The sequence below is a fragment of the Dysidea avara genome, chromosome 4 (assembly GCF_963678975.1).
Source record: "Dysidea avara chromosome 4, odDysAvar1.4, whole genome shotgun sequence".
Classification (NCBI taxonomy): Eukaryota; Metazoa; Porifera; class Demospongiae; order Dictyoceratida; family Dysideidae; genus Dysidea; species Dysidea avara.
The window spans coordinates 699081-720366 of NC_089275.1; the positions used below are offsets into that span (position 1 = coordinate 699081).

Genomic DNA, 21286 nt, shown 5'->3' on the forward strand with positions numbered 1-21286 from the left:
TCCTGGTTATGAATGGCAAATGCCTCCATCCAACGTGTAAAATAGTCTGCAGTAACAAGAATATACGAATTTTTGTTTGCACTTTCAGGAAGGGGGCCCATAATGTCTAAGGCAATAATTTGCATTGGGGAACCTGCTTTGATTGTCTGCAGTGGTGCACAATTTTTTGGTACAGGTGTTTTACGTGAAGCACACGTTGCACATGTTTGGCACCAATTCTTTACATCTTTAGAGTGACCTGGCCAATAAAAACGCTTTTTAAGTCGCTGCAAGGTTTTTTCTTCACCCAAATGACCACTTAGAATTCCACCATGGATCTCCTCCAAAACTGCATCTCGAAGTACTTGAGGAACAATCAACTGTGCCACTACCTGTCCAGTTACAAGATCTTCATACTGTCTATATAGGAGCCCATTGATCAACTGCAAGCATGGCCATACTTCTATCAGTCGTCTTGTTGCCAAACTCTGCCCTTTAGTGACATCTGTGGAGGGAGGTTTATCTGCTTCTTTTGCCAGTAGTACAAAGCCAATAGATGGATCTTCCATCTGTAGTCTCCGCAGGTCATCCATAGAATATGCTGATAAAAGTTGTTCACGTTGACTGACTGGTGCTACAGCAGTTTCCTCCAAGTTGCCGTGGCTATCCATTCCACATTGAGTACAAGGTCTACGGGACATGGCATCGGCGTTACCATGCAGCTTGCCTTGCCGATGCACAATGCTGAAATCATACTCCTGGAGGGCTTCGAGCCATCTAGCAAGCTGACCTTCAGGGTTTCGAAAATTGGACAACCAAGTGAGAGAACCGTGGTCTGTCCTCAAGATAAACGCCTTTCCCAGCAAGTAGGGTCTAAAGTGCTTCACAAAACTAACAACTGCCAGGAGCTCCTTCCTGGTCACACAGTAGCGTCGCTCTGGTTTACTCAGCACTCTGCTGGCATATGCGACAACATGCTCAGAACCATCTGTGTACTTCTGTGATAGAACGGCACCTATGCCTGATTCACTGGCATCAGTATCTAATATGAATTGCTTTGTGAAGTCTGGTATTGACAGAACTGGTGCTGAGATTAAACGCTGTTTCAGTACATCAAATGCTTCGGCACATTGAGGTGACCACCTAAACTGAGCTGTTCTCTCCGTCAATCGATGTAGTGGTTTAGCTACTGTGGCAAATCCAGGCACAAATCGCCTGTAGTAACTTGCTAGGCCTAAAAATTTCTGAACATCCTTAGAAGAAGTTGGTGTAGGCCACTCAGCCACCATGGCAGTCTTAGCTGGGTCAGTACTGATTCCATCAGCAGACACTATGTGGCCAAGGAAACACACTTCTGGTTGACAGAATAAACACTTAGCTGGTTTCAATTTCAAGCCTGCTTCCCTGAACCTTTGGAAAACTTGTCTTAGTCTCAGGAGGTGCTCTTCAAATGTGCGGCTAACAATTATCACATCATCCAAATACACTAGACAGGTGTTCCATTTGAGTCCTGACAAAATCATGTCCATGAGTCGTTGAAAAGTTGCCGGGGCATTACTGAGCCCGAATGGCATCACTTTAAACTCAAACAGTCCATCTGGTACACAAAAAGCTGTTTTTTCTCTATCTTGTGGAGCTAGTTCAACTTGCCAGTAGCCACTGATAAGGTCCAAAGTAGAGAACCAACAAGACCCAGCCAGGGTATCCAAAGTGTCATCGATTCTGGGAATCGGGTAGGCGTCCTTTTTTGTCACCTTGTTTAACTTTCTATAATCGACGCAAAATCGTGGGCTACCGTCTTTCTTCCGTACTACAACAACAGGTGAAGCCCAAGGGCTACAGGAAGGCTGAATGACATCTTTCTGTAACATCTTATGTAGCAGCTCTTGTGTTTCTTTCCTTTTGATGGGTGGCACGCGTCTCAGTGGCTGGCGGATTGGAAGAGCATCACCTGTATAAATTTTGTGCTTTATCCTACCAGTACGACCCATATCATCTGAATTCACTGCAAAAATATCAGCAAACTCCAGCAATAGTTGTAGCAACTTTTGTTGCTGACAATTAGTTACATGTGTGCCAAGGTTCATTAACATACCTTCAATCAACTGCTTCTTGATTTCCATAGGTTCTGATGTCAATGACAATGACTGACATGCTCCAACAAATGAGGTGTCTAGAGATTGGACTAGTTCCATGTGTGCAACCACTGTGCCCTTCTTCACGGTGATACATTCAGGTCTGGGATTAAGCAAACAAATAGGGACTGCCATATCAGTAGGCGTCACCAATGCTCTGGCTACCAACAATGGATTCCGCTTCATGACATCGCCTTCAATAATCCAAGTGCCCTCTGATGCAGCATCTGGGACTGCTGCCATTATTTCTATCTCACTACATCCTGGAACTCTGAAAGTATCAGTCAATACAACATTCACATGAGCAATCTGAGAGGTCCCTGCTGGACAAATAAGGTTGAAGGTCATACCAACATTGGGAAAAGTGACCTGACTTTTACCAGCATCAACAATACAGTCGTACCTCCTCAGGAAATCTTGGCCCAAAATAGCCTCAGTGGTCAGGAAGTCTGCAACTAAGAAACACACATCAAAAGATTGCTGTTCAAACACAATTTGTAGATTGATTATCCCTAACAATTTCAATGGGGACCCTTCCACACCCACCAAGTTCTTGCCAGACACTGTGTCTAGGGAACCTACCCCTTGCTGAGCCAGCTTATCCCAAACCTGTTTACTCAGAATGGACACTGCAGCTCCAGTATCCACTAAGAATTTCACAGGTATGCCACTAATGGTTCCCAGCAGACTGTAGTCAATAGGGGTGACTGTAGACAAGCTCACTGGAATCAAATCTTCAGTAGGAGGGGTGTTGTTGTCTCTTTGGATCACTGTATTCATTGACTGGTCACTTTTGTCAGATTCACTGTCACTATTGTCTGCTTTGGTTACTGCATTCATGGACTGTTTAGAAACAGTATGTTGCTGCTGCTGTGTGACTCCAGCTGCACAGCCCCGTGCAAAGTGGCCTTCTTGACCACACTTGAAACATACAATTGACTTGGAAGGCTGACCAGCTGCTTGGGTTTGTCTACCTGGTGCTGTGGTACTACAATTATCCCACTTTCTCTTAGGCTTGGCTGCTGATTTTAATTGAATCTCAATTGCTTCCAGCCTCTTCATGATTGCAGGCATCATTGACTGTGAGTCTTCTCTATTAATTGCAGCTGCTACTGATTGATCAGGATCCTTTAGGCCTGGATGCATAGGAACCATAGCATTAGTGGTCCGTTTGTATGGGTTCAAATATGATTCAGCTTCCATAGTGTATTGTACAGCTTGGTCAACTGTCTTTGGCTGCTTTTGTCTCACAGCAAAGTTTATCTGTGGATGTTCCAATTGTGCTAAGAATTGATTGAGAGCTAGCACTTCCTGTGCTTCATCTTGTAAACCTGGGTAAGCTTTCTCCGTCAACAGACGCAAACTGTCACCAAAGGACGCCCAGTCTTCGTCCTTGCGCTTCTTTCTGACCTGCAAATCTGCCATATACAAGTCTTTCTTGCTCGCTGGTTCGAAACGTTTCTTGAGCGCCTCAGTCAAAGCTCCATAATCATTCTTTGTTTCATCCGGAAGACGTCTCAACGCTGCTGCGGCTTTACCAGTTAGGCGGACTTTAAGCCATTTAAGCTTAGTTGCATTGGCCGTCCAATCATTCACAGCTGCTACTCGATCAAAGTGCTCCAACCAATCGTCCCAACTGGTGTTGCCCTGGAAAATCTCCGGTAAAACTACGGGTTTGCTGGCCATTCTCTGCAAACGGCAGATACACTGAGGCTGAGTCCTGTCAATCCGCTCCCTGAGCCCCCTATAGACGAAACAAATGGCCAACACACTGAACCACACAATAAACTCCACTCGCCTTACAGGGTACCGTATTATGCCACGGTACCACGGTTTCTAAGCTTTGACGAAGAGGAACTCAACGAGGGCGAGAAACGTTGCCGACAACGCCAATGTAATCGTACGCAGGCGAGCAACACACAATGATTCACAATTATTGATTCTTCCTCAATCACACACGTGCGCATACTTATTGTACAACACTTCAAATATTGGCTATATACAGTAATTAATGACATAATCATAATAAGTAATCACATGAGTTAGTCTTACTACAGTGTTTTAGTAAGGAGTTTAGTCATAGTCAGTTTCATCAATAATTTTAGTTTTAGTAATTTTTCTTAATTCCATTTAGTTATTGATTTAGTTATGGTTTTATTCTCTGTGTTGTTTTAGTTTAGTTTAAAATGTGAAAATCTTTAGTTATAGTAAGAGTTTTAGTAACATTTCTAATAGTTTTTAGTTGTACATAATAAAAACCATTTAGTTGTAGTTATAGTTTTTGTAATTTTTTCCAATTCTTATTAGTTTTAGATTTAGTTTTAGCAAAATGTTCTGTTGTTTTTTTAGTTTTAGTTATAGTTAACTAATACATATTTGTCTTACTAAAAGTACTTTAAGTTTTAGCTATAGCTAACTAAACCACCATCAGGTCACAAATTATAGCACATATTGGTGTTTGGATGCTACATAAAGCAGTACAATTTCATTCTGTGCTTTTTTCCACCTGTAGAACATATGTGAACTATATGTGTAGTAGTCTGAGCAACATGGTGTTGTTTTAGTAAAGAGTTTTAGTTATAGATTTAGTTCTAGTTATGATATGGATTTGCTTTTAGTTATAGTTAACTAAAACAACACTACTGGCTACTAGATCAGGTACACAGGTACAGTTTCTAAACATATTTGCTCAAGACAGAGTTGTGTTGGCAAGCTCATTGCAGTATATTATTGCACACCAGTCCCATATTCTGTTATATGTATTTAAACTTTAAAAACAAAACCACGGTATTGCAGTAGTAAATATTAGACGTTATCTAATACAGATACCAACTAAACACTCAGTAGAGTACTCTGTATATATTGCTTAGAACTAGTAGATGTTAGCTAATATATGGTGTCTAAGTGATAACTGTTTTGTGGATGCTAGCAGATGTTATTCCAATGCAAAAAAAAAAGTTATTATCACTATAACGAACTGCTTCATGGTATGTGTTGCCAGGACCGCCCACAGGGGGGGGGGGGGGGGGGGCAACTGGGACGTTTTGCCCCGGGCCCCAGCCTGAAAGGGGCCCCAGGAGGCCCCATGAAGGGCCCCCTGAATACCTGTTTTAAAGATCGATATACTCTAATAGAGCAGTCAGATCTAAATACTCTAATAGAGCAGTCACAGTATTCTCCAGAGGAGCAGTGTAGCAAGCTTATAGATAAGGAGATATGGTTGGTGATGGGTAGTTATTGTCATTGCCAGTAGGTTATGACCTTTTTTTTTTTTTTTTTTTTTTTGGTCTTCACCTTACAACTTGGGTCAAGGGCCCCACTTTAACTCTTTGCCCTGGGCCCCTTAATTTCTCTGGGCAGCCCTGTGTGTTGCTGCCATATTAGCTTACATTTTAGTGGTGCTGTCACCAAGACCACTAAATATGTGTGATATTTTTATAGTTGCTCTACCATGAACACATTATTATGTTTCATTTGTTGTATATGTTTGATACACTGGAATTGGACCGATTTTTGTGTTACTATGGGAGACCAGAATAGGTAGCATCTCTAGGTCGTCCTTCCTGCAGGGTATATTGTCTCATTGAGAGCAATGAGTTATACTGATATTTTGTAAGGGTTCTGGTACTCTGTGGTAATATTTGGTATTGTTCTCTGAGGTGTCAATGTTGAATTAGTTCTACATTTCCATGACATATGGGCTCTGCTGGGAGACCAGACTTGTTATTATGTGATCTGAAAGCCAAGACCATGTGCATGGCCAATGTAACATTACACATGATGTTGCTGTAGTGGCTAGCTGTTGTATCCGCCATATCTCTACACCAATGATTGTCCTCTTAAGAATAGAAGACCTTATTCTACTGGCATGTTGAGAATGTAGTCATGTTAAGCACTTTTAGAAGTAGTAATACTTGTTAGTGACATATTCGTAATGAGTTATTTCCTCTGTGTGATTCCTCCGTTATTGTGTGGTAGTAGTAGTAGTCTATACTTGTGAACTGTATGTGTCTGGAATGTTTGGCTGGCTATGAAGCTGCCATGTAGTCTGATCTAGGCTAGTTAGTTGGGTTTTATGAAGTTATTGCTGAATGGTGTGTAAAATGTGCTGAAGATGTTAACTAGTCGACTAACTGGTACCGTGATGAAGCCTTACTTAGTAACCACCCTGTCAACTGTTTCAGTTGGTGGCAGTGTTGGGCACCTCCTAATAAGGACACAAGATTTGTAGGCACAACATACTGTAAATGTTTAGTGTTGTCCTTATCAAGTTGTTTGAGTTGGCATTGTCCGGTATTGTCTGTGTGTCTATTTGTTGGACCAGTAGTCAAACAGTAGATATAATAGAAGTTGTCAAACAACCTCACCAACTGTGTCACATCCCCATCATTGCTATCCTCTAACAGGCTAACATCGAGCAGGTGGCCATTTGCCACGTGTAGAGGATGTCTGTCTTATCAAACTATCTGAAGTGATAACACACAATACAAAATGCCTCCATCATAAGGACATTGGTCCCAGATGGTCCAGGCACCATCACGCATACAGTTTTACCTCTAGAAAATCTCTTTATCATGGCCTGAATATCTGGTGGTTCCCATAGCGAGAGTCTGCTATTCTCTGGAGCATGTCAGTACCAGGGGCTGTGCACTTCTTGGCTGTTTTTCTCCTTACACGTTGCTATCAGGTGTGGCTTCACAATAGTGATCTAGTCAATGAGATTAAGATGAAGTCTTAGTAAAGCATATAACCATATCTCTCTATTTGCCTTGAGGTGATAGCTTCCTATACTTGTATTCCCAGCCTGTCAGTCACATTTACTAACAACAGTACATGAAGTAACAGCGAAGGGCATCATTTAGAGTGGTGAAGTAGTTTTACATTTCCTGCCTTAATTGCTTTAAAAAAATGGAAGCCATTGGTACATAGTTGGAGACCACTGCATTGGTGGTATAGCACTTGTGGGACTACACTGTGGTATGGAGATTGTGATATTGGAATGTGTTTGTTACAGATCAAAGAACTAATTGGTCAGCTGGAACACCAATCCCCTCACCTACAGGACACCATGGAAAAACTCATATATTACCCTCATGCTGACTGGCAGCAACTGAAGAAAGATTGTGACAACTTGCAGCATAAGCTAAAGAGGTGAGAGTGTTATGCTTTATGTGGTCTGTGTGCTTTAGAGCTGAGAAGTATATGGTGTATGAATTAAATAGACTCTTGTTGTTCATACATCAGCCACCTGTAAGGCACTTGGACCTTTATAACTTAGTATGTAGCTGTAATGTCTGTATTGCTCTGGTGTTACAGTGCATCAGTTGCCAACCCATGTGGTTTGAAGTCTACTAATCATATATGCTATATACCATAATCGATGTTTGTATATTCTATTATATTGGCACACCATGACAACAGGGAGTCGCACCACACAGAAAAACAGGCTCGGGAATATGATTAGGTCTTATAGAGCAGTTGGAGAAAGAGCAAGAAGCCTTCGTAGCCAAGGTAACCAAAATAAGAATGACTTGTAACTATAATGGACTGTGTCCACACATTTTCAATAGTACAATTGTTAACAACACATCGTTAAATTACAATATCAATATTGTATATCAACACTATCTCACTAAATACAGTACCTCCTTTTTGACCATTTACATGCATTACCATATACCATTAGAATGCCAGGTAGGCTTTTTGAAGGACGGGAGAATCTATTCTACATGAGCAAGCCATTTGAGGCTCCAGTCTTTTGTCCTATATGGAGAGATTTTCATTGTACTCTCAATCAAAGAATCTTTAGAAGAGGCTGCACATGTTCCCTTCACATTGATGACCATATTTGGTAATGATGTAGTCTAACACTGTTGATTGTCTGGTCATATTGTAGTACATGGCAGAAACCAGTTACATCAATCTGGGGTGTGTGATTGGCTGTAATTGTGTTACCAGGACACTTCTCGAGTGGTGTTTGTAAATTGTGTGTGTGTGTGCGTGTAGTGTGTGTACGTAGCATGAGTGTGTGCATGCATGTGTAGTGTATGTGTGTGCGTAGTGTGTGCGTGTGTATGGTATATTCACGTTGAGCTGAATCCTGAAAAACAGCTAAAAATTAAAGGTAGATTTTTTCTCAACAGTGTTAACATTTCAGCCAACCAGATGATTATTGGTAACAGCAAAGGTGTCAACAACACACACGTACGGTTTGGCTCCATTACAAGTTTGGGAAAGGGCTGTAATGGACACTGTATTTATATGGTTTCCCCATAGGAAATGTATTGTACAAATTTGATTGGTCGTAAATATTATGTCAAACATTTGAACAACAAGATTTTGAAATATTTTTAGCGGGTCAAGCAGTACTACAAATGAGCCAAATTTCAAGATCGTGTGTAATTGCATCCATGAGTTATTAAATGTTTTTGAGGATTCAGCTCAACGTGAACATACTATAGTGTATGTGTGTGTAGTGTGTGTGTGTGTGTGTGTGTGTGTGTGTGTGTGTGTGTGTGTGTGTGTGTGTGTGTAGTGTGTGTGTTTAGTGTACATGTGTGTACGTAGTGTGTGTGTGTGTGTGTGTGTGTGTGTGTGTGTGTGTGTGTGTGTGTGCGTGTGTGTGTGTGTAGTGTGGGTGTGTGCATGTGTAGTGTGGGTGTGTGTAGTGTATGTGTGTGTAGTGTGTGTGTGTGTGTGTGTGTGTGTGTGTGTGTGTGTGTGTGTGTGTGTGTGTGTGTGTGTGTGTACGTAGTGTATGTGAGTGTAGTGTGTGTGAGTGTGTGTGTAGTGTGAGTGTGTGTGCGTGTAGTGTGTGTGTGTAGTGCGTGTGATGCCACCCACTGAAGTTGTGTTCAGCACACAAATACGCACTACACACACACACACACACACACACACACACACACACACACACACTACACACATATACACACACATACACACACTACACACGTATACACACACACACACACTACGCACTACACACGTATATACACACACACACACACTACACACACACATACACACACACACAACACACACAGAGAGGTGTAAAATGTGAAAGAGAGAGGCACTTGCAGTTATTGGTTAGAGTAATGACATAAACTCAAGTTCCATGTTTGATTGGTTCAGCTTTAGAAAGAAACTTTGGTATACAGTGGAACCTTTCTTAAAAGGCCCTCCTATAAAGGATATGGCACATTTAACCTCCTTATATAGGATAGTTTCTGTGATCCCTATGGACCTCTGCCAATACAATTGTACCTCGGAGAAAGGGCAATCTCCTTATAACAATAAAATTTTATCATAATTACCCTTTGTATTAAAGTGTCCATTTAATAGGTACTACTTACCAAGTGGTATTGTTGACAACCAACATTGCTACAGGGAAATAAACGCCAAGTATCACATAATGAGATCCAAGTAGTGCCAATGAATAAATAATATCTTTTTGGTATATAGAAGTAACTTGTAATTATTGTGTGATGGATTATCATCAGAGCAATCGGGGTAAATAAGTCACCATGGTGATGTGTACATCAAATTGCCATGGTGATGAGGCACCATGGTGACAGCTTCCATGTGCATGCAGAATAAATTTTTTCCCTTACATTCTAAGAGGATGATTCCTTCTTGCACATATTTTATGTTCGGCACGTAATATAACCTGACAGTGATTTGTTTACCCTCTTTTCATAGTGACTAACTAGATGATACATGTGAGAAAGTGTAGTAGCGTAAATGGTAAGTAGCTATTTACTTTCACAATGCACTGTAACATTTTTGTGTCTAGACCATTAGGAGAGGAGTATCAATGTGGACACTCATCGAAGGAATTTATAACAAAATAATGTGTCTGTGTTCGTGTGTATAATGTGTGTGTGTGTGATTATGTATTTTACACTACTGCACAATGCCTTTAAACTATTGTGCACTATGTTTTCTTACATAATTTACATTATCAATACTTTGCCATTGTATTTCACTCATTTCAGTAATTCCATGTGACTAAATAATATTATAGAAATGTGTTCTGATAATCAGATTGTTCGTATGTACTTTCATAGCATGGATAAATCATCCCCTACTGATACATAATATTACAGTATCTTTTTTAAACATACTCTCGACACCTAGAAATGTGTTGCAATTACAATTCTGGTATAAGTACATATACCGTTCAGAAAGGTGCATCATCCATTGTATCACCTTTAGCTCTAATCTATGCAATTTGTTAACAATTAAGCTTTCATCAAGAGCTGACAAGACTACTCTAGAAAAAATGGGAATCATGTATGTATTATACCCTATAGATCCTGATTTTTATGCAAAACATATTTTAGATCCTGCTCCAGATGCTCTATTGCTGTACACACTTGTATGCAGTGTATATTTGGGCACAAATGGCCCATGTTTTACAATTCAAATGGCTCGTGCTTTGCATGGGTATGGGAATTGTAATGATACAAATATTTAGTCAACTTTTGTTATAAGGTGTTATACAAACATAATTGTAATTATATTTGTATTAACCAGATGTCCCATGGTTTGTTTCAATGTGTTTGATTCGTGGGTAAAATCAACCTTCATCACATAGCTAATAATACCACACAAAATGCATTGTTATAATATTACTTCTTTATACCTGATATATAATAGAGTTTGAAATTTTATAGTAGTATTATATGACACCTAATTATAAGTTCACTTTTAGTTGTGCAATTTTATATCTCACAATTGAAATTGAATTCACATTTTTAAAAATATTTGAGCGGCGAATTACCATGCAGTACATATACCTATATGAATTTAACCATGTAGTTTGTCATCTCATCCTTATTGATGTCAAAAAAATAGTTCAACATCGTCTTAATAGAACATTAATTACTTGACCTTTCCTGGCCATTTGACTAATTTAGTTGCAACATTAACCTTTGGATGGCAAACTCCTGTAGTTTAAAGTTACCTAAATTGATTCAGAATCACTTGGATTTTGAGTTGCTGTCAGACCTTCAGTGCTGAATTTCTCATAACAATAAGTAGTTATACTAGGAGAAGTAATAAGTAAAGACAATACATATTATTTCTTATACAAGTTTTTATATATGTTGCCATACAGTGCAATTGCAAAATAACTGTATGCTCTATTAAAAAGTTTGAATAATATTCAATTAAGTTGATGATTTGGCACACTGCCACATGCAGCTGTAATGGACTCAAAGCTGGTGAATGCTCTTATCTGGGAAAGATTAGCTTTATACAGGGCCGCCCAGAGAAATTAAGGGGTCCAGGGCAAAAGAGTTAAAGTGGGGCCCCAGAGGCAAGGAGGTTTCCATTCTGAATCACAACTTTACCCAAGCTGTAAGTTGAAGACCCCCCCCCCCCCCCCAAAAAAAAAAGTCATGACCTGCTAACAATGACAATAGCTACCCCTCACCAACCATATCTCCTTATCTATAAGCTTAGTACACTGCTTCTCTGAAGAATACTGTGACTGCTCTATTAGAGTATATCGGTATTCAAGGGGCCCTTCATGGGGCCCTTTTCAGGCTGGGGCCCGGGGCAAAATGCCCCAGTTTCCCCCCCTCCCCTGTAGGCGGCTTTGGCTTTACACAGTGGATGGCACTGTATTGGCATGATGGAGTATTAAAATAACTATAGCAATTATAATTCCTAACTTATTCAGTACATACCTCTATGCATTATTATAGGCAATTCAGTGTCATATTTACACACAATCAGTTGTATCAAATTTCAGCTCAAGTATGTGACTAATAACAGATGTGTATGATAATTACAATAGATTACCTGCATCTATAGATATAGGTTTGTTGCATTGATGGATCATGGACAGCCCCTCCCATCCCTCAGAGCCAATAAACTGTAAACACAATAATGCCATCAATACTCTCAGTTGTAGCACATTTTATAAATTAGCTTTATTTAATGTAAAAGTGAATGAACTATATAATTATATAGTCTTAATGTACGTAGGTCTCTTGACACTGACTCTCACAGTACAGTACATACAGTCATTCTGAAGGAGCTATATATGTAGCAAGCTATAGTATTAGCTTATAAGTATTATGCTCTATATAGCTAGTGATTGCCAGAAAGCACCAGTTATCAAGTGACATTAAATTGTTAAATCTGCTATTGATAATAGATCATGTACACAAGTTCTTGATGCATTAGATGTATGTAGCTGTGACATTACTTCCACCAATCCTTGGTTCAAACTCTTTAATAGAACAAACAGTTCAAGAGGTTTTATTGCAATAAATATTGACTAAAATAAAACACATCATGAGTCCATTACATGGCTAAAATTTCCAGTGAAATGCCATAGCAAGGCATCAAACATAATGATAGCATTATATAGCCAGCGTCATGTATCAATAAGTAATAAATACAAATCATAGTTGTGCTGTACTCTGTCCAATATTATCATAGTGGTGCATGTTATAGTCATTTATAATTAGGACAATAATTATTGTTATCATAATATATAAAGTCAAGTCACTAGGTCTAAGTCCTTGAAATTAGGTTAGGTAATCCTAAGGCTGCAGCACATGTTGCTGTCAGACCTTCAGTGCTGGTCACTGTAAAGTGCTAATAATATAATACTCTTTCTACTAATACTGCTTGAGAAACCAGACACAAGTACTTACATGAGTTAATAAATGTGTACACAGTGCATAATGCACATGAGATCCCAGTATATACTGAGTTAGGACATGCATGCAAGAGTTCAGACCACTACAATTTAAAAAAATGCATCTCCCATTCAGCATCAGATTAGAGAGGGCTGTATATAATTTCCCACCCTAGAGGAAATGCCTCTTAAACACTTTCTATTACTTGTTAACAAATCATTGTTGGAAGTGTTACTAACACCCTCTCTTGACACCTAGAAATGTATTGCAATCCTGGTAGTGTGCATAGCATTCTGAAAGGAAAGGTAATGAACAGATGTTCAGACCATTAGTGCGCATCTCTATCTAATTAGTCATATGGAATAACTGACACAAGCTTGAATTGATAATGTATACAAATTATGTAAGAAAAACATGATGTACAGTGGTATATAATACTTTATATATACCACACGTGTATGTACTATATGCACACACATATGCATGCACGCTCACTCGCATGCACATACTGTATTCATGAATGTATGTGCACACACACATATACACACGTGCACACACACATATACAGCTATAATATCGCCATCACTATAAGTTCCGTTGATGAGTCTTCAGATTGATGCTCCTCTCCTAATGGTCTAGACACAAAAATGTAATGACAAGTTACAGTACATTGTGAAAGTAAATAGCTGCTTACCATTTACACTACTACACATTATCAGTTGTTTTCTCACATGTATCATCTAGTCAGTCACTATGAACAGAGGGTAAATAAATCACTGACAGGTTATATGTGACCATGTACTAAACATAAAAATACGTGCAATAAGGAATCATTCTTGAAAGGGGACAAAATTAATTTGCATGCACATGGAAGCTGTCACCATTGTGCTTACTCATCACCATGGTGATACGATGTACACATCACCATGGTGACATATTCATCACTAAAAGAACAGCTATGGACAATTTTCACCAGTCACTATCCTGATTGCTCAAATGATAGACTGTGATAATAAGTAAATATAAGTTGCTTCTTGGGATATGCATGAAGGAATCACTTGGATCTCATCATGTGATACCTGGCATTTGTTTCCCTGTTATAAAGTTGGTTACCAAAGTTTCGTGCTAAAGCTGAGCAATCAAACATGGATCCTGGGAATATAATTGTGATTGGATTGTCACACATATCCAATTTACCAATTTTGACGATTCAACGTCAGAATGAAAAAAGCATTTTGAATAGAAATTTGGTCAGTAGCGAACGCTACAACACCTTAACAGATAAAGAAAATTTCAGATCTATGTGTTTCTTGAACACTAGTATTCCAGATTCATAAAATTGGAGTCCCTTTTGAAAAACAATCACGTACGTATGTCATTGCTATAACCATTTGACTACAACTACCTCTCTCTTTCAAACTTCACAGATACACACTACACACATAAGATGCACACATGTACTACTCACATACACATGCACACACACACACACACTACATGCACGCACGCACGCACACCACACACACACACTACACAAACGCACACCACACAAACGCACACACCACACACACACACACACACACACACACACACACACACACACACACACACACCACACACTACACACAAACGCACACCACACACACACACACACACACACACACACACACACACACACACACACACACACACACACACACAAACGCACACCACACACACACACAACACACACACACACACACACACAAACGCACACCACACATACACAAACTATATTCTGCACTACACACACTTATATTATACACATTACACTAAGCTGCACACACATTATGCTATGCTGAAACGAATGCTTCACTTGTTCACAGTAGCCATCACACACTAAACCACACATGCACGTACACAGAGGCATTTGCTTCCCAATGTAGCATAATATGTTGCTGATGGGTTGACTGTTCTCACACCATCATATCAGAGCAAAGGGTATTTGGTAAGATGGCATGGTGCTCCATTGGCCCAGTGTGAACACAAAATTACCTACACATCCCATAGCTTCTGTTCAGATTTGTGGGTAATACACCTCAAACTTGAAGTAATTGGCCCAGTGGGGTACTGCTGGTAGAACAGTAGATGGGTCACTTTGGCTCAGATTGAGTACTGTGTAACAACAAATAATGGCAAAACTAATATTTGGAGATCTGTTGTAAAATTTCAGTTGACGAAAATTTAATTTAGCAAAATGCTCTCACAGAAAAATTGATGGCACACCATTGCAGATGAGATTCTATGTGGTGCAAGTTGACAGAAGGATGAAGTGTGTTTATTGTGTGGACTCGGTCACTGCATCAGTATGGCCAGGTTGCTTCCTTGATCAGGCCATCCCAGTCTGACCAGCTTTAAAGGTTCTACTGCAGCCTAGTTCTTTGTGGGCCACATCCACTTATCAGGATCATGTGTTTCTGTCTGTAGGCATACTTAGAGCCTCATCCATTTATCAATGGCTGTGCACTAATCCATGTCTGTTGCAAAGTTTACATGGAGCCATGCGCACTAATCGAGTACGAGTTCTAGTCTAGTCTCATCTCAGCTTTTGTCATGAGCCACACCCATTTGCATGTGAGGAACCATGCTATTTAAATGTACCAGTAAGGTGTAGTTGCAGTAGTATCCATGAAGCACACTTGGTTTGTCGAAACTCACCTCAACAACCACTATCAAAAGCTTGGACACAAGGTATCAAAATAATATTGATGAAATTTAAATTTGGCGGTTTGGTGACAAATTGCTAAATTTAGTATATCACCAAATTTTGTTGTTATATAAAAAACACTTATCAAATTTCCATGATGGTCTGGTTGCATTATATCAACACACTTTGTGGGTGTAACATATGCTACACACACCAAACACACTACACTACAGACACATGTGTGACACACAGCAAACTTAAAATACGTACCTATGTATGTACTGTGCACATGGTCAGCAACACAATGGTCTAGCCCTACACATCTACTTGTCCACCTATGAAACAATATAACACACAAGTTATCAGATATCACACAAACGAGTGTCATATGTACAGTACATGTACTGGGATGGATAGATGTGGCTTATACAGTTACACATAATATACTCAATAGACCAATCGTTATAAGTGCATTTGCAAATTGGATATTTTTGGTGACAAGTAGTACATACATTCCCATTACTTTACGTATAGACAATCTTCTTTGCAGGTCCAGACTTTTGAGTGGGCACACTACAGTGCACCTTTTTGTGAATGTATTTCGACTGTTTACCTTTCACTACTGTATTGGGTGGTTCACTGCTAGCCAATCTATTTCAAACTTCATCACTACAGTTGCTCAGACACATTGTTAGTAATTTCTATGGAGCTATTACTAAAGGCCATAACAAAATGTGATACTCTTTTGAGCATTAAATATAAGCCCACAACATATGAAGATTATGTGTGAACAGAGCCTGAAACTGTGGACTAACCAAGACAAGTCATACTTGTATTTGAGACATACAGTGCATCATCAATCACAAAATATTATACTATCTTTGCTACAAGCAGATGTATTATTTTTTTTAAATTTATTTTATTGTAATGAATGGCAAGATTTAAATTTGTTAATTCTTCCTTTATCAATAATTAACTTTTTGTATAGTATGCATAATAATCTGAATCCTCAGCACATCGAGGTATCCACAAATCTCTTGAAATTTTGTACAGCTTGTAGAGATGCTGTGAAACACATAGTGAGGCAAAACAAACAATTAATATAATTATGGTACTTCAGCAAGAAATACAGCATAACATTACATCACATAGTCATTCACATGATAAAAGATAAAATTTCATAGATTTTCTGCTATAACGTTCTTAGCACTATTGCCATCATGACACCTGAATGTAACAGGCTATACCAATTATAAGGAAAAAATGGAAGATGACCTGCTTTCTCCACAAAGCACGACACTATTGTTGGATGGCAAGGCTATGCAAGACTGTGCTTTATGTTGGTATCCTCATAACTGAACAAGTGTAAGAATAAAAAGCAATGAAATAAGGGAGGTCATCTATACTTGCACCTATATGAGTGAATATTTAATTCTTACTTCGGTTGTATAAGGAGTATAGCAATGAGTGAAGTAGGGATTATATGCCCACTAGATGTCTTCCCTTGTTTCACTGCTTTTCATTCAAACTTTCCTTAAATTTGTTTGTTTCTTTTTATGCAACATAATTTACATATGACTCATGAATTGGCATCAACCAGACATATTAAAGCCGTTGTACAGTATTACAAACAAGAACAGTCCAGTCACTGCCGAAATTACAGAGAATCCTTGTGCCAACCAGCTGCACTGAAGCCATAACATGTTACTGCAAATCAACACCTATAGGATATATGGTAGTGGAGAAAGACAAAGGAGGACAAATGCAAGTCTAGCTGAGGTTGGAGAAAACACATGTCTCGGGCTGAAGCAACATTGAACAGTGAAGAAATCAAGCCATAACCTTATCCATAGTCAAGTTATGCTTGGCTGCAGGTATCAGGTACTCAGTAGAAATTCAGCTAAATAGGAATGATCCCTTAGAAACTTGTTGGAAAGGTTCTGAAGGCATTTTTTGGCTTGGTTATGCCAAACCAATATGGCTAAGCTGTTGTGAAGGAAAAGTGAGGCTTGTTTTGTGTGTAATTTATAGGCAAGAAGCCCAAACCTCCATGATCCCTACACTATATGTGACCCGCTGAGCAAAAACCGGCCATTTTCACAAAATTCTATTTTGCTGTATTAATACACTGGGTAAAAATACGCATGGTACAAGAAAATTTTACGCACATTTTGATCACGTTCATACACACTAAAATTGAGCTCAAATCAACAAAACCTATACACCACTGGATTCGCCAGTTTATGGTGAGTAAGAAAATCTTAGTTTCATGTTTGCACAGCAAAGGATACGTGAATTATGGGTGTTTATTTACGATGCGGTAAAAACAACACTCACCATCATTTCTTAGTTGGAATGGCCTTCTTCTTTGTCAACATGAAGGAGTACAGGGAAAGCACTATACCTGCCAGTTCATAATGCACAGATTGTGCCAAGTCCCATCGTCGTAGCTTGTTTCAATTGTGAGTTATGATCGATTATCTAAGCACCTGTAATTTATTTCCTATATTGTTGCTGTACAAATCAAGTTTATCACTGTTCCAACTGCCAAGCGCTATAACCCCAAGACCATTCACCACAAAAGGCCAAAACTTTGGCTGTTAACTTTTTTGTTACTATGGATTACAGAGATGCAATAAAATGAAATTTGAGGAAAGTGCAAAAATGGCTGGTTTTTGCTCAGCCGGTCACATATAGTACCATCATACTGAATGATAACATTAGCAGCCACTATAAAGAAGGTACAAATTGACCACTTTGATCAGAAAATAACAGTAGTTCAACAGTGCCTTAGATTTGTACCATACATACAGGTGTATGGTATACATATTAATAGCTACTGTTGTAGTTAGAGGTATGGGTGAATATGGTGCAATGTCCCACAGGTCGAGCAATTGGTGCAGAAAAACATTGACATTTGTAGAAACTAATTGGAACATAATCATTATAATATTGTTATAGCATTGTAGTAGCTCTATTAAGTATTTGCTGTTTGATGTGCAACAATAAGATTAGTCTGGTCGCGTGAGCTGCCACGAGTTGAATCTAAGAGCAGGTACTATTACATTTGGGGGCTTGTCCGGGGAGAAGGAACAAAGACCAGACTGGGATACGATGTCCACGACAGAGGCACTAAAAATCCAGTTGGATAATCTACAACGTGAGTTGCAACTGCTACAGGTGGAAAACAAGAAGTTGCGAATGGAAGTGCCAATGGATGGAGAATCGGGTAGAATGCGGAAGGAGATTGATGAACTGACACAAAGATTATTTGAGAGTGAAGAGAAAGCCATCACGGTGGAGCAGGAAGCAGAAGAATGCAAAACCAGAATGGAACAACTACAAGTGGAGTTGGAAGAGGCAAAACTGGCAGGAGACCTTACCGTGAAGTCTCTTACGGATCAGTTAGCGTCCAGCAACAACATGGTGGAGCAGTTAACCAAGGAGAGTAGTGAGCAGCAATTAGAGTTAGATAAGTTGCGTGTAGAAAATAAATTATTATCTGAATTACACGCGCAAGTGACATCGTCGCGACTAGTAGAAGCCGTTAACGGTAGCGCAAGCGAGGCCTCGTTGCGCAGCACTAAGAAAACAGGGTCATCGTTGTGCACGCCACCTCTACTAGAATCCGGAAGGGTAACCCAAGATGGTTTGGGTAACCGTGACATCACTGGAGTGCATAGTAGTCATGGAAGCGTTACCTACTTACAGCAGACGGGCAGGCCGAGCACATACCATTCAGAACTAAACGTGGCTGCACCTACGTTTATACACTCTACCTACTCTGCTGCACCAGTTAGCATGATGAGCAAGGAGGCTGATGGCCATCGCCTTGTGCAACCCAGGCCACCCCCGCTTATTCCCATCCAGTCTAGTGTGCTACCAGTGTACAGTACTAGTGCTCTCCCAACAGGGAGTAGTCCAAGTGTGCTAGGAGGATTGTCAACACCAGTACATAATCTACCGTTTAACTTCACCTCAGGTGGGCATACTCAGCCAAGTATAGATACACTACATCAGTGGAAGGAAGAAACAGTGAAGCCACAAGTATGATTTTTCAAGTACCACCAGTTGACAAGTACAGTGGAGATGCAGAGATTGAGCCTTTTGAGGAATGGCTGGAACAATTTGAATTGGTGGCCTCTGTCTGCTGCTGGGAAGGCAAAACAAAACTTGTCAATTTAGTCACAAGGATGCAGGGACATGCTTACGCCTTTTATCGCACCTGTCCAGCGCACCAGAGAAGTTCGTATGAAGCTCTTACAGCTGCTTTGACAGAACGCTTCAAACCAGTGCGTATTAAGTCAGTACAGAGTGGGTTGTTTCATGAGAGGAAGCAAGGACCAGCAGAGAGCGTAGAGGACTATGCTGTAGACCTTAACAGGCTTTATCAACGGGCTTACCCACATTCTGAGAGAGGGAGTGCCGATGCAGAGAAGATGGGACAGACTGTCCTTGCATATCAATTTGTAGCAGGCTTGAAAGCAGAAGTACGCTTTAAAATAGCAGGAAATGAAGGAACCTTTGACCAATTGCTAATGAAAGCAAGATTAGAAGAAGCAAAACTGCGTGACATACAGCCTCCTTTGAGAAAGGACAGACCAGTGACGGAGCGGATCATGCCAGAGAGATACCAGTTTCAAGGCACTACCATGGACAGAGATCGAAAGTGCTTTTTGTGTGGACAGGTAGGTCACTTCAAAAAGCAATGTCCTCAATTACGACGGGGAAAGTCAGTTGAGGCACGAGGACAGAATTTGAGAAATGCCTATGATCGAGCCTCATTACGTCATGTCACTAGTGAAGAGCAGGATGAAGAATTGAACCAAGTGCAGAAAAGAGTAGCCTTGCTGAAAAAGGAACTTCAAGAAACCTTGGCACTTAAAATACCGACCACACATGTTGTAGAGCCAAGAGGGGAGGCCTCTGACCCTGTATTGGGGCCTACAGTTTATGTAGAAGTGTTGCTGGAAGGGCAACCTTTGAAAGCCCTTGTGGATACTGGATCCCCTGTCACTATTGCCTCAATTGACTGCATTCTCAGCATTTTGGAAAGCTTGAGAGAACCAAGTCAAAGTCCAGAAGAGTGGAAACAAGAATCCAGAAGAGGTTTGAAGCTCCACACATTGCAGTGAACAATTACAGTGGTGGACAAGTTAATATCATTAGCCAATTACCTGTTACGGTGAAGCTGAACACCAGATAATGTTAAGCTAATATCCTAGTCCAAAAGGGAGCTACCTTAGGATTATTGCTAGGAACTGATTTATTGACAAAGCTAGGTTTCCAAGTACTTCAGGCTCCAAATGAGGATGGGCAGATAGTCGAGCTGCTGCATGGTCACCTTTGGCGACCAAATCTCAACACTGGGAAGATTATGGAAAGAATTCTAAGTACAAATGCTGATATGCTTACATTTGAGTCACGACTGCCAGCCAACTGTGATAGTGGTCCTGTGGCCCCTACCGGTGAACCATCACCTCCCCCAGAAAACACAGACCAAGCAACTGTGCAGGTTGTGACTGCAGAAGTCAAACTATTGCGAGCTGTTAAAGTACCAGCCAGGCATGCTAAGAGAGTCACAGGACATACGAATGTACCCCTGGGGGAGCAAGATCTAACTTTGGACCCATTGCAGGGGAATCTAAACAGTGAAGAAGTGAAAGCAACTGAGGCATTAGTTAAGGTGAGCCCACAGAATGAAGTTGCTGTGCTGATAGAAAACTATGAATCTCACCCTGTGATTTTAGAGGCTGGAACCATGTTGGGTACTTTGCACCAGGTACAGACAGTGAATGATGAAAAGCTCCCCGAAGTGTTGTCTAAAG

General features: G+C 40.1%; 1 protein-coding gene and 2 long non-coding RNA genes across 3 annotated transcripts in view; 1 reads left to right on the top strand and 2 right to left on the bottom strand.

Moving 5' to 3' along the window:
- Positions 1-2554: 2554 nt before the first annotated feature.
- LOC136252755 (uncharacterized) lies at positions 2555-3800 on the bottom strand. Its single transcript, XM_066045317.1, has 2 exons — positions 2661-3800; positions 2555-2569 (listed from the first exon to the last, which is right to left on the bottom strand). The coding sequence occupies exons 1-2, from the start codon at positions 3798-3800 to the stop codon at positions 2555-2557; spliced, it is 1155 nt and encodes a 384-aa protein (XP_065901389.1).
- Positions 3801-5999: 2199 nt separating this feature from the next.
- On the top strand, positions 6000-10193 carry LOC136254068 (uncharacterized). The gene is made up of 4 exons (XR_010700277.1): positions 6000-7265; positions 7536-7625; positions 9816-9860; positions 9910-10193. It is a non-coding gene; the product is annotated as an uncharacterized lncRNA (long non-coding RNA).
- A 3079-nt stretch (positions 10194-13272) lies between these two features.
- The window catches only part of LOC136253025 (uncharacterized), a 36894-nt gene continuing 28880 nt past the window's right edge, over positions 13273-21286 (bottom strand). The window contains exons 2-4 of the long non-coding RNA XR_010699901.1: positions 15729-15793; positions 13467-13523; positions 13273-13407 (exon numbers count right to left, since the gene is read on the bottom strand). This is a non-coding gene — a long non-coding RNA (uncharacterized lncRNA). The remainder of the gene's footprint in view (positions 13408-13466; positions 13524-15728; positions 15794-21286) is intronic.